Here is a 27,824-nt window from a genome sequence, read left to right as displayed (position 1 = left end):
CGCACAGTCTATGTAAAAACTATACTGACACCTCAAGGCATAACAAAGAGTGTTTAATCAAGAGCAGTAATACAACATCTTGAACGACTTGCAAGGCACAGAAATGCGTTCGCCTGACGAAGGGAAGGCCACCAGCTTCGCTGTTACATCAGTGTCCGCGAAGCGGAGCTGGTCGATTTTTTTTTCGGCACGAAGCGCTTCTACCTTGCCGACGGACTGTTGTAAGAGCACAACCAACTTGTGTTATAACTTAGCAGCGGCGAAGAATCCCGCCTGGACGTAGTTGTTCTCTGACGCGAAAGGCGCCTGACTGTCGCAGCATTTCTCTAAAAAATCTGTATTGTCTAAAAAAAAAACACCCTATGTGTAAGCTAGAACTCGAGGCAATCAATGTTCATACTTACTGAAAATTACCCGAATACTATTTTCGGTAGTAGTATTCCACAAAATGAAAGGTTGAGCCCTACAGTATTGACTATGGCTCTGGTGGGCTCGCCCATACGCTGCCACCCAAGGCTAATTATTGTCTGCCTGTACGCCGATGGTATTTGCATCTCGGCGTACGGCGTAAAACGGCATTGAGCGACCGCAGGGACACATAAAACGGCCCACTGGGATTGGCTATCTAATCGAGCAGCTTATATCTAAACAAATATGTGCATCTCTCCGTTCCGAAACATCGTCGGGTTTGAAACCTACCTGAATTCCTTACGTCTTTTACCTGAAGAAACGTTCATTTGCATTGCGAAAATGCTTAAACTTCGTAAGTATTGTTAAAATTGTACTTGAAAGATTGTGAGGTACGTATTTCTACTAGTGACGTGTATTTTGTAGTTCTAAATCTCTTGCCTGACATCCATGCATATTCTTCAGAACAGCCGTAACGGCTAAGGGCATGAGTGGTATAATACAGATATTTTGCATATACAGGAAATGCATTCATGATCGGTTCCATTCACCAATAGATCCTAAAAGTGCCAGGTTGCAGGAGTTTTCGCTCATGAATCGATATTTTTTTCACTGTTACCCAAGTACCCAGTGCACTACATTCGAATATTATAATTGCTCAGGTTTTACGTGCCATAATGACGATTGGATTACGAGGCGCCCGTAGTGGAGGGCTCCAGAAATTTTGACCTCCTGGGATTCTTTAACGAGCACCTAATTCTAAGTACACCTCTCCCTAGCATTTCTCCTCCATCGAAATGCGACCGCCGCGACCGGAATCGAACCCTCGCCCTTCGTGCCAGCATCGAGCACCATAACCACTGTACAACCGCAGCGGCCTTACATTCGAAGAACAGCGCTACTGTTAACTTTCGTGAGTTAAGTTAGGTCGAGTGGCGAAACGTTTCAGAGGGACAGACAAGCTGATTCCCGCTGCCCACGCTGTATTCCTTGTTTCTGCCATTGTCACTTACTGTCACCTAAGTTGTGAACGTGTAGCATGAAGAGTGTCGTAAAGGTGTCTTTATATCAAGCTTTGGGAGGGCTACTTCTATTTGCCGCAATATTTCTTTTGTATAGTCCATTCTAGCCGCTACCTATAAGCATAATCAATATCGGTTATCTGTGGCAGCACCAAACAGGAAGCGTAAATCCTGTAGGCTTTTTTTTTTTGCCGACGTCTTGAGCACGTAGTACATCGCCAGTCTTGATTCACAATGCTATTACCGTATGTAATTTGCTTGCCGGCGGTGCGCTGATTGGTTCTTTGTTCGACGCTTCCTTAATGTAAGCGACTGCCATCAATGACACGTGGCACCGACCTGTTCGATTTGCCTTCTCCTCTTGTGAAAAAGAAAAATCTACAAGAAACACTATTCCCACGCTAGCAAAAAAGAAGAAAAGTTGGAAAAGAACTTCGATCGAGAAAGGAATGTGCCCGTGCCTGGTTGCAGAGATAGGAGACGTCTATAAGTGCAGCACTCTCAAAGATGAGCAAACATGTCGAAGCCATTCAAGCGCCGGAAGCTTGTTCCTCTGTGGGGTATTTCGGGATGGTTTTGACGTATCCTTTAGGGCATGCCGCTAGGACAGTGAAAAAATAAAATGTGATTATGTCCAAATAGAATGTGCGGACGCATGTGAAAATAGCCTGCGTAAGCGTTAATAAAATGTTTTTGTAATAAGAACTATTTTAAAGCCAGCATTTCTACACTTCAATAATGCTTCGACTGGGGCTACTTGGTGTGTCATTGTTCTGTTTAGTGCGCTTACTTTACATCACACGTGTGTATTTTTTATTTATTTATTTTTTTGTCTTTTGTGTAACAGTAGAGCTCAATAAACAGAACGGTTGCTAAACGTAACTCAGTAGGCTCTATGAAAGAAGGAAAAACGAAATGTAGTGGAATAACGGCGCAACATGTTCATGTTGTGGCGAAAGGCCGTTCAGTTTTAATGAAGTGTAGTGGCTTTACGTGCACATTGATGAAATTATAAAAAGCTCCGCGTTTAACGCAATGCGACTGAGAGATTTTGAACAGCAGTGCTGTTTAAGCTGACCGTTAATCCCTGCAGAGCGAACACAGCGCTATCATCATCATGAACCGACACACGCTTTTTTTCGTCCTCTTCTTCAGCGTCGCTCGCGAAGCACGTGCGCCGATTTGTCCTGCGTGGGATGCGATAACTCTTATAGGTGAGAGAAAGAGTACAGAGAGAGAGACAGAAAGAGAGAGAGAGACGAAGAAAGAGAGAAATTCTTAACGAAATAAATTTCTTGGCGCGGCGGGATTCGAACACGTGTACCCATGATCCGAAGGAGAACGTCGTAACCACTCGGCTGTCCGGGCACGCTAGCAGAGCATAGCATAGCCTCGTATAGTATAGTATAGCAAGGAGGGTGCAAAAGGGCGGGGAGGGTGAGGAGGAGGGGAGATCTGAGCGCAAACGGACGAGACACAAGACGAAAAGACGACTACACGAGCGCTCGCGTAGTCGCCGTCTCTTGTTGTGTCGCGTCCGATTGCGGTCAGATCTATTTCAGAATGAACCAACGCGCCCAACAAAGCATTTTATTGAGGAGGACCGGAGAGATAAAAGCATAGCATAGGAAGAAAAAGAAAGAGAGAAAGACAGTAAATCAAAAAAGGGGAGAGAAACCAATAAAGGGAGAGAGAAAGAGATAGAAAGAGAGAGAAAGGAAAGAAATAGAAATAAAGATAGAAAGAGGAGCAAGAAACAGCGAGAAAGAGAAAGAAATACATAGAGAGAGAAATCATGAAATAGACATGAACGTAGACAAAATGTACATAGCAAAAGAGAGAGATGATAGAAAAAGAAAGAGAAGAATAAAGAGAACCAAAGAAGGCCGCTAAGCTCCGCACTTCCTTCGGGCTTGGCACCACTAGTGCGAAGTTGCCCTAATTTTCCCTTCTGCCCATTCACTTAGCCACATGTGTTATAAATACGTGAATGATTGTATTAACTGTAGGTACATTTCGCACTTCGTACACTTGTAGTATGGTAACGAGAATGTGTTAAAATGGCATGACCCTTCTTTATATTGTGTCTTGTAATAAGTTAAGGTTTCGCGTCAGCTGAGAAGTCGGCAAGTGCATTTTTTGCGTGGAACTCTACATTTGCCGTGGCAATACTAATGATCATACGTTCGAAGCCGAACAGTGTCGTTGAGGCGGTGAGCCAGAAAACGGGGAAATTATTTGATATATTTAAGTCGAAGCACGAACCGAATGAAAACTAAGCAGGAAAACGATTTCTCACGTACTAGTAACATCCATTTTCACAAGGCCAAAAGCACAACTCTTGCCGTGAAAAAGACGCTTAATTAGTCAGGAAAACGCGAAAAAAGAAAGTACAAGTGGCGACCCCACCTTGATGTTCCCGCAAACTCCGTGGTAGCATAAATTTTGACAGCGTCCACTAGGTCCTGCATAATTATTTATTGGTTAAAATGAATTTTACGTCATTCTAAGAGACCAGAAATTCAACGTCGCGAGATTCTCTGGTTTCTCGGAAGTTTTAGGCGGCCAATGTGGCCGAAACTCGAAAGAAAGGTTGAAAGGCGTTAGCGTTGTCTTGATCTCTTCTGTTGTTTCAGTGTTGGCACGCCTATACACTCTTTATCATGAATTTGTACCGACTAGCTCAACTGTCTGTCGTACTACCAAGGGAACTAACAAGAAGGCTAGAAGATTGCAACGCAAGGGCGAAAGTATATCCAAAAGTTAAATACAATCAAATATCAGGTAAACAAAACATTTACCGCTTCGCTATAAGCACCACCCAGAAAAAAAAACTTTTGAAGCAACGAAGCAGGGCAAGTGTTTTCGGCTCCACTGACGTGAACCTGGGAAGAGGCGAAGCATGCAGTGTGCGCCGGTGTTTCAGCTTCATTGGCCCTGCGTCGGCGTTGTCCTTTGCGGTGAGCGCGCGTTCTGCTCCTTGCGAGCTTACAGTTCTCTGCGTCCATCGCAGAAACAGCGTTTCGGGAGCCAACGCGCGCCGTTCGCTCTCTCTCGCTCCACGGCGTGCCCTGATTGGGCACCGGAGAGCGCCGGGGGAGGAGCAATCGCGCCCTTGCTGAGTCGGTGGCACCCTTTTTCCGTTGAACCAGTTTTAATCATTTGAATGAGAGGCAGAGTTGCCGTAAGTTGTCTTCACGTTTCACACTGCAACATGCTGCAAAGTATGCTTTACAGAGATACTTGGCATTAGAAATCATGTTCAGACGGAGTTTAACAAATTTCCTGTTAATTAGTGTAATTAAATTCTGATTACTTCTCTATTTTAAATTACTTTAAATCATGTTAGTTTTGTTCTGAATCGGTTTTTACTCATTGTGCACATGTTTTTGACCATAGTTTGACAACTTGACTTACCGTGACGACGACATAATACGACGACAAGCCCAGACCATAAGGTGCTTCGCCCCTAAAATGCTGATGCAAGAGCTCTGCAACATACCTCCAAAAGGTAGAGGCACGTTCGTGGTAGGTAAGATTGTCGTCAACCACAGATTTTCACATCATGAAATATCTTATGCTGAGGGCAATGAAAAGTGGGGCCATTTGTTAAGCAGATGGTCTGGCACAAGGTGTCGGTGTAAGTTCTGTAATTCTCAGTAATAATAACACGGTTATAAAACACACACATATATACAAAAAAGCACATACATCAACGAATGCGAATGCACCGAGGTTATTCATGCACTCTTAATAATCAGCGCAATTTCCAAGTACGCTTGAAGCGTATTCTTTGGGCCCAGCAAGCATCGGTGATATCCTCTGGTGTATATGTGGCGTTTTCTTTTTCACAAAGAGCCCAATCTAGAAACCGAAGCTGGCTAGATTTCACGGGAGCGTAAAGTGCGCCTAAGTATCTTCTGTTTTAAAAGTGCCTGTAATCAAAATGGGCAATTCCTTATCGTAACGTGAACTCAAAAAGGCAGTTTCGAATAAAAAATGAGCCCAATCCTGCATCTGTTTGAATCAAACTGAGTCATATCCATTAAACCAGCGCTGCGTCAACAATCGTGACCAAAACTACCAACATGGATGCATCCATTTGTTTTATTTGTGTGCTTGTTCCTTTCCTATCGTGCTTTTGGTCCACAATTAGTTTTTCTAGGGCGAGATGGTAATTGCTGAGCGACATGACGTTGTACGGCAAAACTCGAATATAAAGAGTAAGAGGTCGACCTTGCTACTCCTTTCTGCCTTTTAGTGTTTCTTTCCGAGTTTTGCGCTACAGTATCATGTCCTTCTTTCGCTCTAAGAAGGTACATTTGAAATGGAAAACAACGTAAATGAACATGCTGGGCACCAATATCTTCCTTGAAGACGAAGAAGTGATTCGAAACGGCGCGGCATGAAACGAGCTAAGAAGAAGAAGAAGAAGAAGAAGAGCTGAAGCATTTTTTCAAGGCCTCCAATAGATGCCAAGAGAATCGTGCGGAACTCGGTTGTGCGATTGGTCCCAGGGTAATAGTCTCACTTTTCCCAACTCAGGCCTTCCCACATTTATCAGAGGGCTGGCTATTTCTTCGCTAGATTTGATTTTTTCGGGATCAGGACTTTGTATCTCCTCTTGGTCGACCGTTGACTGTGATACAAATTGTGGTCACACGCCCGTGATATTTGATATGATATGTCCGGTAATATCTGTACTTTCTGAAGGACTCACATAAATTACAGTACGTTCAAAAAAATTGTGATGCTCTCTGGCTTCTCTGTCGGAAGCAACGTCAAAACAAAAATCAATGAGCATTTCTTCGGTTTTAAAAAAATCACGTAGAAAAGCTGAACTTGAGGTTCACTCAGTTAAACAAAAGTCTGTGTTGCGATGGTCGAATGACGACTGCGCTACGGATTACAGGCGTAGAAAATCCGCCTGGGAGAAGCGTTTACAAAATCAATGGTCTAAAAACTGGTGATATTATAAATTCGTTGCTGGTACATTTAAACGTACGGTGGCGAAAGCGAAAGTGGAGTATGACAAAGAGCCTTTTGAATTTATTTCGAAATCAAATATCAAAAGAGCACTATTTGGCTTTCTCCGCCATAGGGAACTAATTCCTCAATCAGTAAATATTGAATCCATAATTTTATCGCCGCAGTAACTGACACAGTCATTTGAGAGCTTAGCGGAAGTTTGGAAAATCGATTTTCGTCTAAGGTTCATCCACCTTCATTAATTCCGTGTTCAGGGGATACTTTTACGGAAATATCGATAGAAGAATTATCATAGGTTTTAAGGAAACTTCCCGCGACCGCTCCAGGCCCTGATATAGTCGGTTAGGCTACGTTGAATATTTTATTTAAAGAGTGGCGGGATGGCTTCCTTAATATAATAAATTATTCAATAATAGAAGCGTGGATTCCAACTAAGTGGAAAATGGTGAAAGTGGTACCGGTTCTTAAGAAATCAGGAGAAGGCTATGTTTTAGACAATATCAGGCCAATTGCATTGGCATCAAATTTTGTGAAGTTAATAGAAAGAACATTACATATTCGGATAATGAAGTGTGTACACGGAGAAATGACCCTTCGTCAATGCGAAACAGGATTCAGGCAGGGATGTTCTATACGGCAAGCGCATACTGACCTCGAGAGTCGGATACATCTGGAGCGGCGCCAAGGGCAGTATGCAGCTTTAGTTACACTGGACATCACAAAAGCATACGATAGTGCCGAAAATAGTGTACTAGTCAGTCGTTTGAAAGAAATCAATTCTCCGCACTGTTTACAAGCGTGGATTACGGAATTTTGAAGTAATAGAAAAATAATAGTTCTCAAAGTGGTTTTCATCGAGTACTTATAAATAGGAAGGAGTAACCCAAGGGGCTGCTCTATCGCCGGTGTTATTCAATATTTTATTAAGCTGAATTCCATGTCATGATAATGTACAGACGTACGTCTATGCGGATGATATTGCGTTATTTTCATCAGCTAATGACATACATGCTCTCTATCAAAACCTGCAAATGTTTTTTATCTCAAATTGAACAGTGACTTGATATGTTATTGATCTCTCTCTGAACGTGAATAAGTGTGCATTGTTAGTACTCCCTCTGAAAGACCCAGTACATATATCTCTTTCCTACAAGCTTGACATCATCCCACAAGTTCAAAATGTCAAATATATGGGAGTAACATATGACAGCTCTCTATTATGGCGAAACCACATAGAGTATATTGCAACAAAGGGGGTTCTGGAAGTTGGTATATTACGGATAGATAGATAAACATTTTAATGAAGCTGGAGATGTTTGCCTGGCTGTTCGCCTGACATGCTACTCCAGGTGCTGGGTGACGATTATGATATATACAGTGATAACCACATAACACATACAGTCACACAAGTTTACACAAAGTTTGGTTCAGGCTCGTGGCCCGCAAGAAATTCAACAGCGCTTTCGTGGCACGTAGCGCACAGGTGCTGCTTTGCCATGGGCCCAGAACATGTCGCAACTCTAAGCACGATCCCCGTTGAAGATGCAAGGCTGCCTTCAGAGACTGTCTCTCTGATGCGTATCGCTTGCATTCACAAAGAACATGATGTAAATCTTCTTGGACGTTGCATTGGACGCACATTGGTGAGTCCGACAGCTTAATCTTGCTCCTGAAGTAGTTGGTGTATGCGACGTTCAGTCGGATGCGGTGCAAGCATGTTTCATCTTGCCTGTTTAGGTCTCGCGGCATATCAAAGTTACACGATGGGTCAATCTTGTAAAGTGGTCCATACTGGTGATTAGCATCTGTCCAGAGGGATCGCTGGAGCCGCCAAGCGTGTGCCGATACGATTGTCGCGGCATCTTTTCTCGAGAAAGGTATCTTGATGATTTCTCTCGAGGCGTCATGTCCAGCTTTGGCAGCGTCATCAGCATGGACGTTGCCTTGTATTCCACAGTGGGCAGGTATCAGTGGGCAGGTATCACCGCACTGCAGAGCAATGCGGTGATGGAGGTCACAGGCTTTGTTGCATAGATATTTGATGTCCATGACGAGTTGGTCTTGCGTGCGTGGAGACTTCAGAGACTGCAGCGCCGCTCTTGAGTCGGTGAAGATGACCCAAGACTCAGCTGTCTGATCTACAATGTAATTAAATGCAGCCCGTAGTGCAGCCAGTTCAGTCGCTGTAGATGAAGTGCGGTGACTAAGAGTGGCAGAGATGGTGACATTGGCAGATGGAATCCAGACACCAATTGCAGACGATGTAGGTATAACAGAGCCGTCAGTGTAAATATGACGGTGAGCCCTGTAATTATTTTCCACTTGCTGTAGTGTGAAATATGTTAGTGCTGGTCCGGGTGTACGTCTCTTGTTCTTGAACCCAGGCACAGAAGTGATTATTGACCACGAAGGAATTTTCCACGATGGCTCTGTAGGCATTGATGCGCTTTGATAATGCAGCGGAAGCAAGCTCCGCACCACAAGACTGCTGTCTGAAGCAAGCGGATGACCCGGCATTCTGGTGGCATAACGCAAGTGAACTCGAAGAAACTCCTGCTGCAGAAGCACTGCAGCTGATAGGCGTCTGCTTTCGGCAAGGGTTCCAATACTTGATGTGTTTTTTGGTAGGCCAAGGCACACTCTCAGGGCTTTCGCTTGAGCTCCAGTCAGCGCTTGTATGTTGGTTTGTGAAATGCCATGTAACGCAGGAAGGCTGTATCTTAGAAGACCTTCACAGAGAGCCGTATACATTCGCAGCAGGGCACTTACGGAGCAGCCCCCGGCGTTGCTTGATAACATGCGGAAGATGCTCGCATATGATGCAACTTTTTCCTTTAGTATTCGAACTTGGGGCGTCCATGTCATTAGCCTGTCGATTGTCACTCCCAGAAACTTATGACTTTGCACATACCGAATGGGAGAATTCGCTACCTTTAACGTATAGCGCGAAACATCACGCCTCGTAAAAGCAACGGCGGCGCATTTTTCTGGTGACATCATTAGACCTCGCCCGAGTAAGAATTTTTCGATTGAATTGAGAGCTTTTTGTAGTCTTGCTCGTAGGACACGTCTGTTGCGACCACTGCTCCATATACAAATGTCATCTGCATAGAGAGAGATTTCGACCGATGCAGGGATACACTTCTCCAGTCCAATGAGAGAGATGTTGAATAAGGTTGGACTTAGAACACCGCCCTGGGGAACTCCTCGATGCACTGTGTGCGGGGCTGTGTCACCTTCTCTTGTGGACATGTAGAACTGACCGATCAGTGAGGTAGTCCAAGATCCAGCGGTACATACGACCGCCAACTCCGACAGACTTCAGGGCGTATAGGATGGACTCGTGAGTCACGTTATCGAACGCTCCCTTGATGTCGAGGAATACGCCGATAGTGATGTTGCCCGTAGCTTTGTTGAGTTTTACGCAGTTAATGAGACGAATCACATTGTCGATGCTACTGCGGCCCTTTCGAAACCCTGACATTTGTGGAGGGTATGCATTCATGTTCATCAGCAACCAGTCCAGGCGCATCAATACCATCTTCTCCATAAGCTTTCCTACGCAACTGAGAAGAGCAATGGGACGATAGGAGTTAAGGTCCGTTGGAGACTTGCCAGGCTTGAGAATAGGAATGACACGAGCTCGTTTCCAGCAAGGTTCAAGACGCCCACTCTCCCAGCTGGCATTGAATATGGCAAGAAGGTGCATCTTCGCCTTGTCGCCTAAATGCGTTAACTCAGCGTAGCTAACGCAGTCAGGTCCGGGAGATGACGCCTTGTTCACCAGTGCCAATGCTCCAAGCAGTTCCATGAGCAGTTCAGTTGAGCGTAACGCTGGAACTATAGCCAACCGAATGGCCATAGCTATTTCCAGTTATTTATGCCTTCATCTATTTCGTTCCTGCTTCGTATGCCATAGAGCTGTGCTTCGAACGGCTCTTTTTTTTTCTATCAAGAAGAAAGCCATGACATACGCTAGCTGCTTTCGCAACCCGCCATTGTGCTTTATAGTAAGCTGTAAGGACACATACGCAACGCAATGAATCAAAGGGAAATGGAAGAAAGACAAACAGAAGATAAGAAATGCCAACCTTTCATTTCGTCTGCATTCGTTTTACTTACCGCCGGCCTTGCGCGCCTCTCTCCCTCTCTCTCTCTCTCTCTCTCTCTCTCTGTGTGTGTGCGTGTGCGTGCGTGCGTGCGTGCGTACGTACGTACGCGTGAGTGTAAGAGAAAAGAGAATGTACAGGAAGCAAATGGCAATGGGGTTGATTATAGACACGATTTACTATCCTTCACTGAGTGAGCGAACACGGGGTATGCATAGAGGAACGCAAGGGGAAGAAGGGACACCAGCATAAATCGCGCACTTCTACACTTCTCGTGTGAAGTCAGAATTTGTAAAATGTTCGAGCAAGTGGACGTTATAAAAACCGCGCGCCGCCGCACCCAGGATTGGTTGATCATCAAACGTGTAATGAGGAAGACGTGTGTGTTCGGCTCAAAGCTTTTTTTTTTCATCCGTTTTTCACTGTATTTTGCTTATTATTTGTATACGTTTCAGTTTAAAAAATTAAGAGCCCCTCCCCCATCGGAAAAATGGGGGCAAGCGAAGCTTGGAGTGTGCGTGTCTGACGTATACTACTTTTCTTTCTATCACATTGAATACCCAGAAATCTGTACGGGAGGGGGGGCTTCCACTATAGTTTATGTATGTTCGTACGTGCGTTTGTACGTGAGCGTGTATACACACGAATGCAAAAATTGAAAAAAATTCGGAGGAGTTCGAACCCCCCCCCGTACCCCCACCCTGGCAAGGACAGTGTTGCGCAATGCTCCCTCCTAACTTTTTCATTCCTCCATGCCGGGAACTGGACCTTCACCCAAGTGCTTAGCAACGCAACACTTCTCTTGCTGCCCCGCCACGGTGGTCTAGTGGTTATGGCGCTCGACTGCTGACCCGAAGGTCGCGGGATCGAATCCCGGCCGCGGCGGCTGCATTTTCGATGGAGGCGAAAATGTTTGAGGCCCGTGTACTTAGATTTAGGTGCACGTTAAAGAACCCCAGGTGGTCAAAATTTCCGGAGCCCTCCACTACGGCGTCTCTCATAATCATAGCGTGGTTTTGGGACGTTAAACCCCAGATATTATTATTATTATTCTCTTGCTACAGGCAACAACGACGGTCATGCGTGAAACAATGAAATGTAACAATGAAAGGCAACAATGAAATGTGGCAGCGTGAAATGACAAGTAAGCTCGATAAAAGAGACGTCATATTGCCACATCAGAAACGGCGGATCGCCGACAAGCCCACGAATCGTCAGTTATTAGAAAACGGCGCGTGCAAATACGTACGTACTCGGCGCACCTTCGATGGCCGCATTTCGGTACACTCGCCGTCGCCGGGTTTTTCGCGAACTACGTCGCTGCCCCAGCCGATATCTGTAACTCGTAACGGGCTTCGCTCGAAAAATCCTCACACCCACAACTGTTGCAGAACGTGTGCGTGCGAACGTTGACCCTGCGTGTCATACGTCGATTCTCATAAGCACCGCTTTTCGTCAGGGGAGAAGATTCCCTCGTCGTTTTCCCCTCACAAACGGGTTGACAACGACGTAGAGCGCAGTGATCTACGCATCCGTCAGCGGAATGGTGACGGAGCCCCGTCCCTACAGAATGGACCAATCAGATGACATCACTCAGTGCGATGCCTACACATGTTTCACAACCACATATTTCTTCGTCGCCGAGCTTCGTGTGGTCGTCGCTCTCTCCCCGCTTGCAAAGCAACAACAGTATAATAAAACCGCTCAGCATCACGAAAGCAGATATGCGGTTGTCAAGGCAGCCGACGTGATGAATATCCTTCAATTTGGTGCGTTAGAGTTAATATAAACGTCGTATTGGTGGTGTACTACTAAACAGTTTATTCTTAGTTTACGCAAACAGATAAGAATTTATTTAACTTATGCAATGTATAATACGGATTTCGTTTCTCTGGGTTTGGGTGACTAAGAGACTTGCAGTCAGTCAACGCAGCACAAAAACGTGCTTCTGTCGACGTTACCGCCGCCGTCGCCTATTTGTACACTGATCCTTCGCGCCTGCAGTGCGTTTTTTTGACGTGACGCTGACGAGACGGACCGTTTGACGGCTGTGTGAATGATGCTTTACAGTGTAAGTTCCCGTGTTGCTGTTCTAGTTTATACAAACTATCCGAAGCAGGGGCTTAGCCAAGGGGGAGGGGATGGGGGGGGGGGGTTCTCATCGTCCCCCCCCCCCCCTTGGCTACGCCCCTGCTCCTCCTCCCCGCAAAATTTTCAATTTTCAATTTTGCTTGCGTATATATACACGCGCACATACATACGCACGCACCAACATACATAGAGTATGGTTGAACCCCCCCTACCCCTCCCGAAAAATTTTTTTGGCTACGCCCCTGATTCGAAGTACTGACTAACGCGAAGACCAGACGCCCATTGCGAAGGCGAACGGCAGCTTTTATTTTTCGTTTTTTTTTCTTTTGCTTACGTCGGATAGCGAACGAACGTTATGTCGTAACGGTGCCTTTATTAGCACCGTTACGACATAACGGCAGTTAACAAAAACGTCAAAAAATAAACAGCGCTGCAAATAAACAAATAAACAAGCAGCGTGTACAGTACCGTTAACCGCCGCAGGCAAGGTAACCTCGACAAACAACAAAGATGGCGTGTAATTTTCTGGGAGTGCAAGCACTCGCGTTCTCGCCGTGCCACGAACGAGGCGACGCGTCCGGAATAATTGCGCGATAATCTGATTACGGACCGGACGCGGAAGCTGTTGTCCTGTGTTCCACGCCGAGGCGCAAAATCCTGAGCCTCAAGTCGCGCGCTCTCAACGAAGTTATATCGCTCTTGTTATGCAGTTATTCTTAGCGCGGCTGCTTACATCCTGGGCTTCCTGCGAACATCCATAGCGTTAGGCTTGCATGCAGCGTCATAACGCAACCAGCGAGCGTGTTTATCTGCCTGCGGGGTGAAGTTTGTTTCTCCGTTCCTTTTGCTTGTCGCTTCCGTATTTCTTTTTCGTTTCCCTTTTTATTTTTAATTTGCTGAACAGCCCGTACAGCGGAAGATGTCGCTGCGATGATTTGGGGCACTCACCCTCGTTCATAACTTAATTTTACACTCGTGTCCCGCGCTAAATCGCAACTAACAAGAGAACTGATTGCATGAGTAGCTTCCGTTGTTGCGATGTATAAAACGTACAACCTAAGAGTCATGTTAAGGTACATGAGTACAAAAGGAAAAACAAAAACAAAATAAAAGGGAGTTGGCGGTGAGTCGAACGAATCAACATAAACAAAGAACGTTGTGCTGAAGTTGTTGTTGTTGTTGTTGTTGTTGTTGTTCTAGCCTAGAAAAGCTGACTCATATTCAAGGGGCATTGGTCGCACAGTAGTTTATAACGTAAGTGCGTGAACAAAGAATTAAGAAGTGGTACTAAACACTAAATAGCATAAAAAAGGCAGCACGAACCCTGACGCAAGTAAATATTGCTTGCTCCACATTTCTCACTTTTTTTTTATTCTCTACAGACACTCCAGGCGAAGTCACGCCACCGTTGTTGCCTTGATGTTTCGTATATATTGTCGCAGTGTCAAAACATACGGCGTAACGCACAGATCGAGAGGAACAGCAGTAGATCGGTATTTTTAATACCGCGCGCTAGCGACTTCGCCGTCTTCGTGTTTGTGCCTTTTTTAAAGAATTTATGCGTAACTGCGTTGTCTTTATCTTGCTTGCGGTATGCACGCGGCAATATACTTCGGTATGTCAGATAGAATCTGCATTACTCTAACGTGAACGTAGATCTGACCAGTATTTATTGGTCCTGATGGAATCCCTTCCCCAGAATGTACCGTTATATATACAGTTAAGACACAAGACATGTCGCGTGCAGCGCTCCCCCCCCCCCCCCCCCCCCACTTTCCCACCAAGCCTCCTCGAACTACTGAGGTCTTTTAAGAAAAATTGTTACTCATGAACCGCGCATGACGAGAACAGTGTATTGAACACAAATGCGAAGTTTCTTGAAGGCTCAGGAAGAGATTCTTGAGGAAGGTCTGGTTTGGTACCTTGCCAGGGAATGTTGGTGATTGAATGTGATGGCGCTCAGACGATGGGGCAACGCTGACGTCGCTTTCTGATAGAAGTTCATCCACTTAATGGGAAAGCGTGGAGGAGAGCCTAGCCTCATCAAGGAACGTCCATCTGCACTGGAAGCAGCATATGATACCGTATTTACTCGGATGGAGGCCCACGCGATGAAATCGAGATATCAGAGAAAGAAAAAAAAAGCAGCAATGAATGATATATTGAATGAATCGTTCTGTCAGCCATAGCGTCCTTCGGCAATCTTGCGGACTATTTAGTTGCGCGTTTTCGTTTATTCTTTCTTTTTTATCCTACATCTTGCCATAGGTCAACGGTCCATCTTCGTGACGAAACTGCGCGAGTTTACTGTGGGGATAATAACCTGTAAATAAATGTTCATGTAGATTTTTTGCTGGTATATCCCTATCCCGGCACCACTGTATGGGCACCTTATGTCTCAAGCCCAGTGCCAGTACAAAACAACGATTTTCTTTATATATATACTCGTATGTTCCTACTTCGTCCGAGGGCCGATTCCGCCTGCGTAATCACCGGGTTCGGTCGGCTGTGAAAGCTGGATTAAAATAATGAAATCGATCATAAGGATTATTTTCGCTTCAGTGGCTCTCATGGTCAGGATTAGAGTCCGAAACCCACCCGTGGAGCGCCTGTTATAGTCTCACTAATTTCTTTCGTAATATTGAAGATCTGAAAGTGAACCTTTATCGATGGCTTTTCTACAACGTTTGATTGTGCTGTGAATACAAAGAAGTGACATTAGGAGACGCGCAGATGAAAAGCAGGTACCGACATGCTCACATAGACGTGCGTTTAGAGCCAATCTAGTTGGCGCGACGAAACACCTGAAGTCGCTCAATGAATTGATTTACTTTCCCGTAAACAAAAAAGATAGGCTGGTCTATCGGTGCAAAGTCGTTTAACTCACCTGCGTACGTATGAGGCTATGTGCAAATAAGTGCTCAGCCAAAGAGCCAAAGACGACAAGCATTTAAAGAAAACCACGAATTATACAAAGAAAGTCTGAAACACAGGTGAGCAGGTTACCGATACACAACAAAAACAACAGCCAAAAGTATAGGGAAGCGCTGAGACGTTTGTACAATAAAACAGATGGGAACAACCACAAATCATATTTACTGATAAATGAATGTAGATGAAGGAATGAACAAGCAAGTAGAGATAGCCAGCTTGTAGCTTTGGGGAGTCTAAAAGCCACGGATTTGTTTGTTTGTTTGTTTGTTTGTTTGTTTGTTTGTTTGTCTGTTTGTTTGTTTGTTTGTTTGTTTGTTTGTTTGTTTGTTTGTATATCGAAATAAAACTAATGGAAGTGACAATAAGTCAAGTAAGAGGCAAAAGGGATTACAGAGCAAACGCAGGTACGGCTGATAGTATGGATGGTTGGTTGCGATTGAAAGAAGTGGAAGCTAACGAAGATCATATAATGCCCGCTGGAGATTGTCATTGGTCAGTCAGGGCAGCGCAATGGGCGCCAAAGGAAACGAAGTGTTCACTCCAGGACGAAGTATATACAAGATTAGCCTGAGCGATGCGATCACGAGATTGCGGTCACAGCACTTGGGTCAGCTTTCGCAAAACAAGGGCAAGCCAGAGCCAACTGGGAGAGGCCTCAGTCTCTCAGTGGGACATAAACCTGGCGCTGCATATGATCGTAAAAAGAAGATTTGACCCACACTCTAAGAACTGTGACTCTCTTTTTATACATGTGAGACTCACATGTGTAGCACTCCCTTTAGAGAGGCATGTTGACCCTCTTTAGGAGAGTCGTGGAACGCACGACTTTCCAAAAGAGAGTCAATGCACGACTCTCCTAAAGAGCGTCAACTTGCCTCTCTAAAGGGAGTGCAACACATGTGACTCTCACATGCATAAAAAGAGAGTCAAATGACACCTTTTTTTTTAGAGTGCACTGCTCTTCTGCCTTTTTGTCCCACTTCAATGCACCAGTGTGGGTATATCGTACGATCAGTAGTCTGGAAACAGTAGCCTCCATTATCATCGTAACCTTAACGTTTCAACTTGTTAGAAATGTTGCACCAACTCGTGCAACAATTCGCTATTCCGGAATGCATACGGAAGTGGCACGGGAAAGCAACAGATAACCTTTTTTCTTCGCTTTCAATTTTATTTTGTACTAATAACCAAACGAAAAGAGGTGGCCGTCGCCATAAAAAGGCAACAACTCCTCCGATCATTCTTCTCTAAATAATAATGGTAATAATAATAATAATAATAATAATAATAATAATAATAATAATAATAATAATAATAATAATAATAATAATAATAAAAGAAAAACTCGACAAAGATTGCGCTCATAGGTGTGTCGGTCCTGCTCTTCCTCGTCTGAAAGTCTACAATTTGGGAGAGCCAAGTTGTAGCCTCGTTTTCACCTCAAGCGCTATTGCAAAGTTATTGTGACTATGTTTTTATTCGGATCATCTTTCAAACAACGTGAAAAAAAAAAACTGAACCATACCAAACTGAACCAACCAAACTGAACCTGTTCGATTTAATCAGGTTTTGCTATACATCTACCCCAGTCTGGCATCTGCTTTTTTTTATAGTTCTTTCCTTTATTAAAATTTTCTATCTTTATATCGTAAAGTTACCGGTGTAATGAAGCCCGTTTTTTATCTTTTTCGATCTCTTTCCTGCTTTATTTTTAAACCAGTATTTTAAACATCCCTTACTCATCTCGGTGTTTCCATCCGACAGCTATCAGTTAATGCGGCCGGGAAACTGAATTCAGAAGACTGGCCTTTGCACTTTCTAACGCTAGACCTTGTCAGTGCAAAAAAACTAAGAAAAACGAGTACGCGCGGATGGCACTGGGCGGAAGGAAGAGAGGCTGGGCAGTCTGCAGCGCATCCAGAGAGAGGCGTGGTGGAAAAGAGTCTTCCGGTCGGCGGCGGGCCGAAATTGTGACAGGCGTCACTCGGCGGGAACGTGATTTGATTTTGAGAGCGCCTCGTCGCAGGAGACAGGCCTAACAGAGTAACAGACCGCGCGCAAAAAAAGTAATAAAGTGAGAGGGAAAAAAAATGACAGGACGAACGTCTGGTGCAGGGAAGAGCCGAGACCGCCAGCTGACGCACGAAATTGGCGTGACTCCCGGAGCAGGGATTAAAAAAAAAACAAAAAAAAAACATGGCGACAGACGCAAGGAGGCGAGACAACTGGACAAAAAGAAAATACAGATATACGAAAAAGGAAAAGAAGACACAAACAAACAAACAAACAAACAAACAAACAAACAACAGGCAAGCAAGATGGTCGTTCTCGCATCCCGTCGATTGCCGGTACACTGTCAAGAAAGAAGGAATGCCCACAGAAACGGTTTCTTTCATTTTATTTTTTATTTTCGTTCGCTTTCGTCGGATATCCTATTTCCTATAACTCCATCGGCGTTCTCGGCTTGCCGAGCTTTTACCTTTCTATAGTTTGGGCGGAAATGCAGTTTATGTAACGGAAAACTATACGCGGTCGGCCCGAACAGGAGGCTTCCTCGAAGAGATCTATATATCGTAGCGTGGCTTCGGAGGCTGTGGTTGTGTGTGACAGGTGTTGTTTCTCCCAGAGGCACCCCCTTTCCTTACGGTCACACGATCTAAATTCGATTGGCCGCGAAAGGGCAGGCGGCTGTGATGGATGGGCGACGCCCCCAAGTATCATTGAAAACGCCTTCTTCCGCGGTTTTGACGCGGATAAGCGGTCGCGGGTGCACTCAGTGCCAAAAAGCTCGTGCGACGGTGTATTGTGACGGATGGTGCGCGTCGACATCGCTTGAAGGCGCCTCGAGCGCTTTCTCGTCGGGCTTAGCTGGGTCAAGTTGAGTTGAAAGATGAAGATTGAGTGGCGGCGACGCAGTTATTTTTACGGAATGTTGAATTCAAGATCACAAAACGCCCTTAACATTTTTTTTTTGTCGATGAATTCTGCAATGGACTTAGACCTACACTGAGGCCACGGTGTAAGTGTATAGAATACATGCGATACTTCTCGTGGCAGTGCTGGCAAAAAATAAGGAGCACGAAAATCACTCGAAAACAGTTAAGACAATTTCGAGACTCGAGAGAACAAACACACTCAAAGTGCCGCACACATATATTTATAGACTGCACAAAACTCGACATATCTCGACATGTAATATGTCGATAATAAGCTGTAGGGAAAGAATTTCTTGCGTCGATTGCGTACACAACATTTACCTCTCAGAGCTGAAAGGTTTGCCTTTGACAGTCAGAACTTCACTTGGCAATGCCACGACAAAGTTTGCTACAGTTGGCAAAATTCATCAACAAGGCGTTTTGATACTTGTGACGAACTTCACCGAGTTTCATTGCTTAATACGTTTCACGTTGTTTCTTCCTGTTTCGTAGCGCCAGTGGCGCCTCTGTGTATGAATCGATGTTAGGAGCATTCTCTTCGAAAGTGGGGTTTTAGCTAGTGTCACCGAGCTATTTTTTGTGTATATCTCGAATCTGCAGTCACCGCGTTCGCGCCGAAACTTCTTTAAAGTACCGAATTGAGTCATTAATCTGTCTTGTCTCCACCGGTGAACTTCCTTCGGGCCTTAGCGTCATCGACGAAGAGCGGAACGAGAATCAACAGCAGACTCGAGGCACCCGCGTGCGCAACACACAGTTTTCGCGTGACATTCGTTCCTTCCCATTCGGCGTCACTGAAGTACCATTGCGTCACCAACCTCCGAGGAAGAGGTCTGGACGTCCGGTTGGTTTATAAACTATAGACAGGCTGTACAGCCATTCAGCTACTGCAGCTTTAGCAGGGGACGTATTGAGGCAAGAGTTACGACGCGAAAGTGCACGCTAACTACCGAATTCCGTGCACCTCGCAACAGCGCAACCACACACCAACGCCAGTGACCAACCACAAGACGACCTGGACGAGGAATTGTGCGAAAGATGTTCCCCTCGCGTGACTCGTGACGCCTACACGCACCAACGTTACTGCAACCACGCAGGCAGCTGGTGCAAAGCGAGTGGCCGTCGTCTTCAACGCAGTATGCTTGCTTGTGTCGCGATCCAGGGCACACGAAAAGAAAAAGAATAACTGGGAAGCTTGGCCCAACAATGCGATTCGTTCTTTCGAAAGTTGCGCCTGTTCGCGTGTCGCGATTCAACAACGCCGAGAGAAAGAACGCACCGATGGTTGTTGTTGTTGTGGTGGTGGTTAATGTTGTTGTTATTGTTGTCGTTCGTATATATTTAGTATAAGCGTGACTTCAGCACGGACTTCGCAGGCTTGCGCTCCATAGCGTGCTAATGACACGCGGAAATGCTGTTCACTCATTACAGTCGCCTACGCACACAAAAAGAGCGAGCAAAACAACAGCACGAGCAGCGACTAAATGACAATGGACGCAGCGCGTACGCCCATTGCTGTCTTTCTGCGTACACAAAGAGGTATACACAACAAAAAGAAAAAGAAAATAACGTTTGCTAGCCGGTCTCAACGCTGTAAGGCCCAGTTAGCATGCACAAACGGATCGTCTCCAGCGAAAAACCGTGGCTTGTTAAAGTCATTTGGACCCCTGGGTAAACTTTGAGCGCCATATACCTCGCGTGCGGACGTTCAACGCGTTTAATTTGCCATGCAAACGAGAGCCCCATTAAGGCCCTCCCGTCACACTTAACCAAGTCGCGCGCTGTGTCACCGTTAACCCTTCTCGGCTCATTAAAACGTTCGCGCTGGAGCAAAAAAAAAAAGTGGTATATAAATAGACGGGCGACAAGCGATCTCATCTTATAACAACCTGCGTTTGCAATTCTTCTCTCCGTCTTTTTTTTTTTCCTTTGGTGAGAAAAGAAAGGAAGACCTGCACTCTCCTTGTATCCTTTATTTCTCATACCTTTTGAGGTAATAAACGGTGAAAACAATAATGCCACCTCACGTGACCTCATGCGTGCTGTACGCGTTTGGAAGCCATGAAAGCAATGAACAGTGTATCGTAACAATAGTATATGCTGGTGTCCGAGCTGCCGAGGCAACTTTAAAGGTTATGAAGACCACGGCTAGCAAATAGATGGGTTTGTTTTGTTGAACCTACGAGTGTTTTTATAAATTGGCACGGGAAAGAGGTGTAATGGGCCTAATTTGCGGGTGGCCTCAATTAGCTGTCGTCCTTAAACATCCGAGTATCGCATTCACTTTCGATCCTTCGTCATCTCGTCCACGCCTCTGTGAGTCACACGGCAAACAAAACAAAAAAAAAGAAGTAGAAGTCTCGTTTCGCGTTCTTCTCTCGGCAAGGAGGATAGAAATTTCATCCCTTTTCGGCGAGCCAAATTCAATTATGCGTATGACGTGACGAGAGCTAAAAGCAAGATCTTTGAACTAACGTGGAAACGTGCGGAGCGCTAAAACAACATACTTGTCCAAAATATGAACAGAATATGTGCCAGCACAGCAAGAAAAAAGAAATAGGATAGAAAATCATGTCCGTTCTTGTTTATTCATTAAACACAGCTCCACGGTCTTCTGTCAGCGCGGTTTAGATTGTAGCAGTACAACGACAAAAAAAAATGATAAAGGAAAATAGAGCAAATGGCCGTGTCTTGCTCATTGGGCGGTCACGGCGGCTCGCCTCTCGCGTCGGTTATACATACGTTTCAATAAGGAACATTTGCTTTTGCCCAACCGCCCATTCGACGATGCAGGAAAAGCGATACGTCATGTTTGATTTTTCTTTTTACTTGTACTGTTTGTGGTCATTTCCTCGGCGACGGTGATGGGGCATGGCTTTCCGGATTGGCGTGTGGGATTACGTTGCGCTGTCCTCCCTAACTCGCGGAAGTGTACACCGTCGTAACTATATGGTGATGATAATATCCGCGCACTAAGCCGCAATACCGCGGTGCGGTTGAAAGATGCGGAAATGACAAAGGCGGCTAATTAGTGGCGGTAAAACCCGACCTGCAAGGGGTTGCAACTTTGCTGTTCTTCGGTGCTGGTTACCAAAGCGTGGAATGGCTGATTACACTTTTCTAATGATTAAGTGGTTAGGGAACTTTCTTTCTTTCTTTCTTTCTTTCTTTCTTTCTTTCTTTCTTTCTTTCTTTCTTTCTTTCTTTCTTTCTTTCTTTCTTTCTTTCTTTCTTTCTTTCTTTCTTTCTTTCTTAATGTATGGCGAGGAGCTGGACCTCGTGATAGATTCAGAAAGCTTTATACAAAAAATACAATCAAAACAATAAAAAAAACATGAGGGGATGGGGGGTGCTGTTTGGAGTTCACGTTCGCTTCTATAAGTGAGGGCGTATCATTCAGTTTGGCAATAACCACACAAAACACCACAGCGGTGACGAAATGGTTGGCCGTCTGTTTCCAAAGGGGGAAGTACCGGGTTCGGTACCAAGTGCCGGCCGGAGACCCATCGGTATATCAAGGTGTAGAAAAGCACACCGACCTGGCGCTCGGTTGTATCTACGCGCTCATCTAGCCTGCTACCTACAGGTAAAATAAATACATACGGGCTTCGGGGTGGCGCTACGGCAATGCGAAGCTTTAGGAAGACATTGATTTGGGCGAGTTAGGACATGCGTAGCTGGAGAAACACATCGTAAAAAACGACGAGGTCGAAGGAGCACAGTACAGCGATCGTCCGATGTGCTGTGTTCCTTCGTCTTCGTCTCTTTTTTTTTGCGCTGTGTTTCCCCAGCTAAACCAAGTTTTAGTCGTTTGGGGGGGGGGGGGGAGGAAGTGTGTGTGGGGGGGGGGGACATTCCAGACAGTGGGAAACTAGCGGCATCGGACCATACAGGCCAAGAAACACACAGATTTGACACCTCAGTGAACCTGACCAACATATTTTTATCCAAATCAACGTTGTCCAAATATTAATTTTTTTTTCTTCCGTTGAAAGGAAAACGTCTTGATTGCGCCTGACCCCGAAGCACGAAGGTGTAGCGCACTAAAGCTAATTCATATGAAATGAAAAACTACTTGGAGTCGTCAGTATTCGTTTTTTGTGAAGTAAATGCGTGAAAAAAAAATTACATCTAACATTACCAGCACGACGATAGCAGAGAAAGCGAGCGACCGCGAGTGATAATTAACACTGCAGAGATACGTTGACTATGTACCACGAACGTGCGTGAATGGAGATATGTGTGCGCAGATTGCTTAAAAGTTAAAAATTAATCTTTCAGCTGTGAGGTCTCGGTAACTTCACAATTCTCTTCCTTGGGATTTAAAATATTTATGCGCGTGTTTCAGTCCCAGAGACTGCAATGTAGCGGATCAACCACGTTTCTCCTGATACGAAAGTGAATGTTAAATGCAGAGACAGCACAAAAAGAAATTAAAAAAAGAAATAAAACGGAGATTACCACCTCTCGCCCATATGCTCTTCATGATGAGCTCATTGTTGTTCTAAAAATAGATTACAGCACGAACTTTCGCATATTATCCGGCAGTGCTTCATTCAATATGTAACACCTTTTGCATTAACATACGAAAGTCAGCGACACCAGGCGTTCGAGCTAGTTTTGCGAACAAAGTGCGCGAAGAGACGACGCGTAATTAATTACTCCCATTTCAGTCGTCTTATTTGTGGATGTCACCGTAATGCTGAGAGACAGTGGGGTGGGAAGAGGGCTCCAAACTCTGACGAACAAGAATTATTTACACTGCTCGAAGCACAGGGAATTTCATTCTATTCCGCCCACGTCAGAATGTTAGCGCCGCTAACGGTAATTAAACCTATGACTTCCTGTTCAGATAGCCTTGCTCACCAATCAATCGATCAATCGATCGACCAATCAATCAATCAATCAATCAATCAATCAATCAATCAATCAATCAATCAATCAATCAATCAATCAACCTAACTGGTCTTGGCTAGTTACCACTGGCATCGTGAGTATGCTGCTTGCTTTGCTTTGATTTTGTTTGTTTTGCTCTCTCGCTCGCTTGCTTCTTCATAGTTGGCGCTTACTCGCTTTGGAGGCCGGTGGTTAAAAGGAAGATATCGCTTAAATGAAAACGTAATACAAAGCATGGGGAAGGTTATACGAATAGTGGTTGGAATATACGAACTTTAAGGAAATTTATGAGGTTGGAACGAAAACATCGTTTGTTTCGCAAGAAAACAAGAGATTTTGATTCAGTGTAGTATCGTCTTGATAATGAATGTGCTCGTCGTCAATATTGAGTTTTTTTCTCACCCGTTCCACAGAAAGACTATCCACGGTGGTCAGTGACGTAGCCAGGGGGGGGGGGGGGCTACACCGGGCCCGTGCCCTCCTCCTCCCCCCCCCCCCTCCGAAATTTTTTCGCCATGGCATACAGAGCACAAAATGACACTCAGTCACATCTGCCTGCCCGACCCCACTTCAGATCAAGAAGGTCCCCCCCCTCCCGAAAAAAATTTCTGGCTACGCCCCTGACGGTGGTGGATCAGCGGCTATGGCGTCGTCCCGCTGAGCACGAAGACGTAGGCTCGATTCCCGCCCGCGGCCACCGCATTTCGATGGAGAACACGACGTAAAAACGCCCGCGTTCTTATGTCAAGGTGCACGCTAGAGAACCCCAGAGGGTCGAAATTAATCCTGAGTCGCCCACTGCGACGCGTCTCATAATCAAATCATTGCTTATGCACGTAGAACCTTGAAATTATTTTTTATTGAATTTTCCACGGAGAGACGGACGCGTTCGCAGTTTCAGAAAATCTTACCCACTATCCTCAACGTTCATCGTTGAGCGCAGAAATCAGAGATGGCGATATTACCCCTAAAAGTAATTAATTTACAGCACTAATTACTTTGCTAATGTTTAAGAATGTGTGTAAATTAAATTACGAATTACAGCTGGCCGAAAGTGATGAAACTGCATCACTATTACTTTTTAAAAGTAATTATTTTACTTCGCGATTACTTTTTTTGCACCAACATGCACTAATTTAAGTACACGTATTCACAGCACATATACATTGAAATCTCATGTATCTTCGTTTAGCCTCCCATGCTTGAAGTTTGGCACTCCGATTCACTTTTTTTTTCTTTTTTTATGGGGTCATTATATACTTTAATGAGAATTAGGAAGGTAATGAGTATTTTTCTGGAAATTACACGCTCGAAATAATTCGTTACATGACTAATTAAAGCAAAAAAGTAATTTAATTACTGCAATTTCATTACGGCCAAGTCTGGCGGAACTCGAAGACCGTTGACGCACTGAGAGTCACGCTCGCGAAGACGTCAGGGCTTGCGTACTTGGTTTTCTTCTACGGCGGGTGACGTGTCCGTGGACTCGGGTGCGGAATCGAATGTACGCGTATACGTACGGCAGGCAGGCGGTGCTAAGGGCTTTCCAGTGGGCGTACGCTCTCGGACGCGTGCATTGGTCGGGGTGAACGTGCGTCGTAGGGCGCATCGAATTCCTCGTCCAAGCAGCTGCTTTTTGAAGGGGTGCGTGTCTTGTTGTGAGAGTCAGTGGTCGTCCGCGCACGGTTTGCTCGCACGCCGAGAAGCCGGTAAACATGTTGAGGATGTGGCCTGAGCAGGTGAATTCTCCCAATTTCTTGTTTTTTTTTCTTTTTTCTCGTTTCCTCATCGATAAGAAAGGATATTTTGTTATTTTACGACAGGATGTTTGTGACTTGTTCTTTCCAGTCTACATTTACTTGATGACAGCGAATTTCTCGATAGCTTCTAAACTTTGTCCATTGTTATTATTTCGTTGTCAGTATGCCACCGTTATCTTATACCCTCTTTACATTGTCTGCACCTTTGCATTATGTTTATCATCAGTCTTATATTGATTATTTCAAGACAGGGCTTTTTTTTTTGTCTCTAGCGTATTTAAATAGTGATCCCTCGCGCTGAAATTACTCAGCGGTATTTCCACTCCTGTATAGAATAAACTGGGTGCGCAATTATCGCGGTAAAACTTTAAAAAAAATGAAAGGAGCATGTGTGGTGTCGTATTCTGTCGCGCTGTTACGATTGATTAGGTTGGGTCACCAAGCAGAGTTAAAGAAGATCACGAGAAAAATTATGAATTGAACTGTGACAGAAATATTAATATAAAGAAAGAAAGCTCACGAAGATACACGGAGGCGCTAAGTGGTGACAAGTCGTCAGATGAAGTGTGTGTCTTTTTCATGCGCACGTGAACGTGTCTCTTGTTTTTAAGTGCGCTGCTTCATCAACATGAATACCTTCGAATCTGAAATGTCGCTGGAACCAAGCTGTTGACTTCGGGAACATGCCTTCGTTTGGCCAACAATTGGGAAACAGCGGGGGCCGAATTCACAACACTTTCCTTTCGTAAGTGCGTTGTCCCATTGGTCAGCCGGCTTCACTAATGATATGTCTCACGTCGTGATTGGCTGAAATATTCCCTTACAAAATCTTTTAGCATAAAGCGTTTTTTTTTTTTTTTCAATACGGGCCCTGATGCATTCACGACGACAACTCGCTTGGTCGAAACGTCGGGTCCAGCATTGTTCCTGGTTAGACGTCTCTCATTAAATAATGTTAAATAGCAATAAACCGGACAATGAACAGTTCGACTGAGTGTGCGAAATACGTCTGTACGTACTGACCGGCTGGCATCAAGATTTGTTATTTCCGAGCCGAATGAACTGTCTAACGTACGCTCCTTCTGCGACTGCGATAAAGAGCGTTGTCCGCAAAGCCGTGACGCTGACGCCGCTGTAATCGGCCCTCTTCCGCCGACTACGAAATGAAGGAAATATCCACGCATGCGCTTCAGTTATCACCATTCCATTGTGAAGGCAGAGATGAGGGACTCGGCTTTGTCGAATGAATGTCAGCGTCACTGAAATCTACGTCTAAACGGCATCTGTAACTGTCAGTGCGAACGACTGACTATAGGAAAGTTTAAATGTCACAGCGGGCGAACTTGTCCGTCATCTCGACGCGTTCAAGACTTTAAATCTGTTCTCGTGCTTTTTGCAACATTTTGCCGGTGCTTGGGGCCTTTATTGCCATAAAGACCCAATGGACACAATAGACACCGTTGCAGAAATGCGCGATGGTGTGTTTGGTAACTTCACATTACTTGAAAGGGGTGCTTCGTTGGATGCGCTTTGCACGACCAGCGCTTGTAAACGGCCGTTCCTCGTTTTAACGACGTGGACGAAATGCAAAAAAAAAAACGCGACACATTAATGCGAAGGAGGGTGGCGCGAGTTGGTGAGCGACTTGATGGTACCACTGTAGCGAAAGTTGGGGTCTCAGAGCGGCGGTGCCAACTTCACGGCGTCGGTCGTGCTGGGCACAATGCGAAGTATAGAGGCTCAAAGCTACGCGAAAAACGAAAAACCTTAATGTAGAACATTATAATGTACAGGAGCGGAAGGTTACAACGTGGTTGAGCTCGATGTAGGTTACTTCTGAAGGTCGCTCGCCATGTAGAGACCACCTGTGCGATACGAACCCCCGTTTCTTCCGGCCACGTGCGCAGCGCGGTGTTTATATTCACGTGTGCACGCTTCCGGTGTGCGTTCTGCTGCGGGAGTCACGACTGCGCGGTGTTTTTTTTTTATATGTGAGTACCGTTTTGACCTTCTCGTACAATTTCGTTGTTAGGTGGGCCGCGGTGCACTGTTATGCTTTCTCCACAGTGTAACGTAACGTGCCGTGTTTGAGGCACTCAGTATGACCGGGTATTTTCCTTACAAAATAACGAGTTACATTGAGAGCAAGTGAATGGTTCCGCGTGTGCCTTATACGGGATAGAAATTAGTCCTGGTTATGCTATTTGATGGAGTCTGAAAAGCATTGTTGCTATTGATAGAGAGATGAAGAACCCGAGCTCCACCTCGTTTATGGAGCCTGTTATGAATGGCTCTCATAGCGTGTCTTGTGACCACTTTTGAGCAGCATTTTTTCTGACGGCGCCATTTTGATGAGGAATTGCAGCCACGCGTTCTGAACAATAAATGAAGAACACGAGTATAGACACATTTCAAGAGTGGGACACAACGCGGAAATGTCTTTTGCTATCTTTGTTTAGTATGAGGTTAACGTGGGCTTAAACTTTGTCACTGTCCTTTGTGTTGTCTATCTAGATATAGCGGTGAATGCAAGAAAAAAAAAGAACATGCCAACATTATAGTTCCTTAGATATGAGAACAGCTTAACAATCTCAATATGTGGTAAAACAACAGTGAGCTATTGAATTAATTTAGTAATGAGGTTCAAGTATTTCATTAAATTTCGTTTGATTGAAAGTT

General features: G+C 45.0%; 1 protein-coding gene across 7 annotated transcripts in view; it reads left to right on the top strand.

Annotated features, from left to right (window-relative positions):
• Positions 1-27,824, top strand: part of LOC119389742 (endothelin-converting enzyme homolog) — a 152,263-nt gene that overhangs the window by 62,625 nt on the left and 61,814 nt on the right. The window contains exon 1 of one of the 7 annotated variants that reach the window (XM_037657119.2): positions 25,086-25,124. The exons of the other annotated variants lie outside the window; for them this stretch is intronic. Within the exon in view, the coding sequence (XP_037513047.1) occupies positions 25,101-25,124 (24 nt within the window). The 5' untranslated portion in view covers positions 25,086-25,100. Of the gene's footprint in view, positions 1-25,085; positions 25,125-27,824 lie in introns of those variants that run through there. 7 annotated transcript variants of the gene reach the window in all.

This window comes from Rhipicephalus sanguineus, chromosome 4, assembly GCF_013339695.2.
Source record: "Rhipicephalus sanguineus isolate Rsan-2018 chromosome 4, BIME_Rsan_1.4, whole genome shotgun sequence".
NCBI classification, from domain to species: domain Eukaryota; kingdom Metazoa; phylum Arthropoda; class Arachnida; order Ixodida; family Ixodidae; genus Rhipicephalus; species Rhipicephalus sanguineus.
The sequence above is the reverse complement of the archived record's forward strand: the minus strand, read 5'-3'. Positions and strand labels throughout refer to the sequence as shown.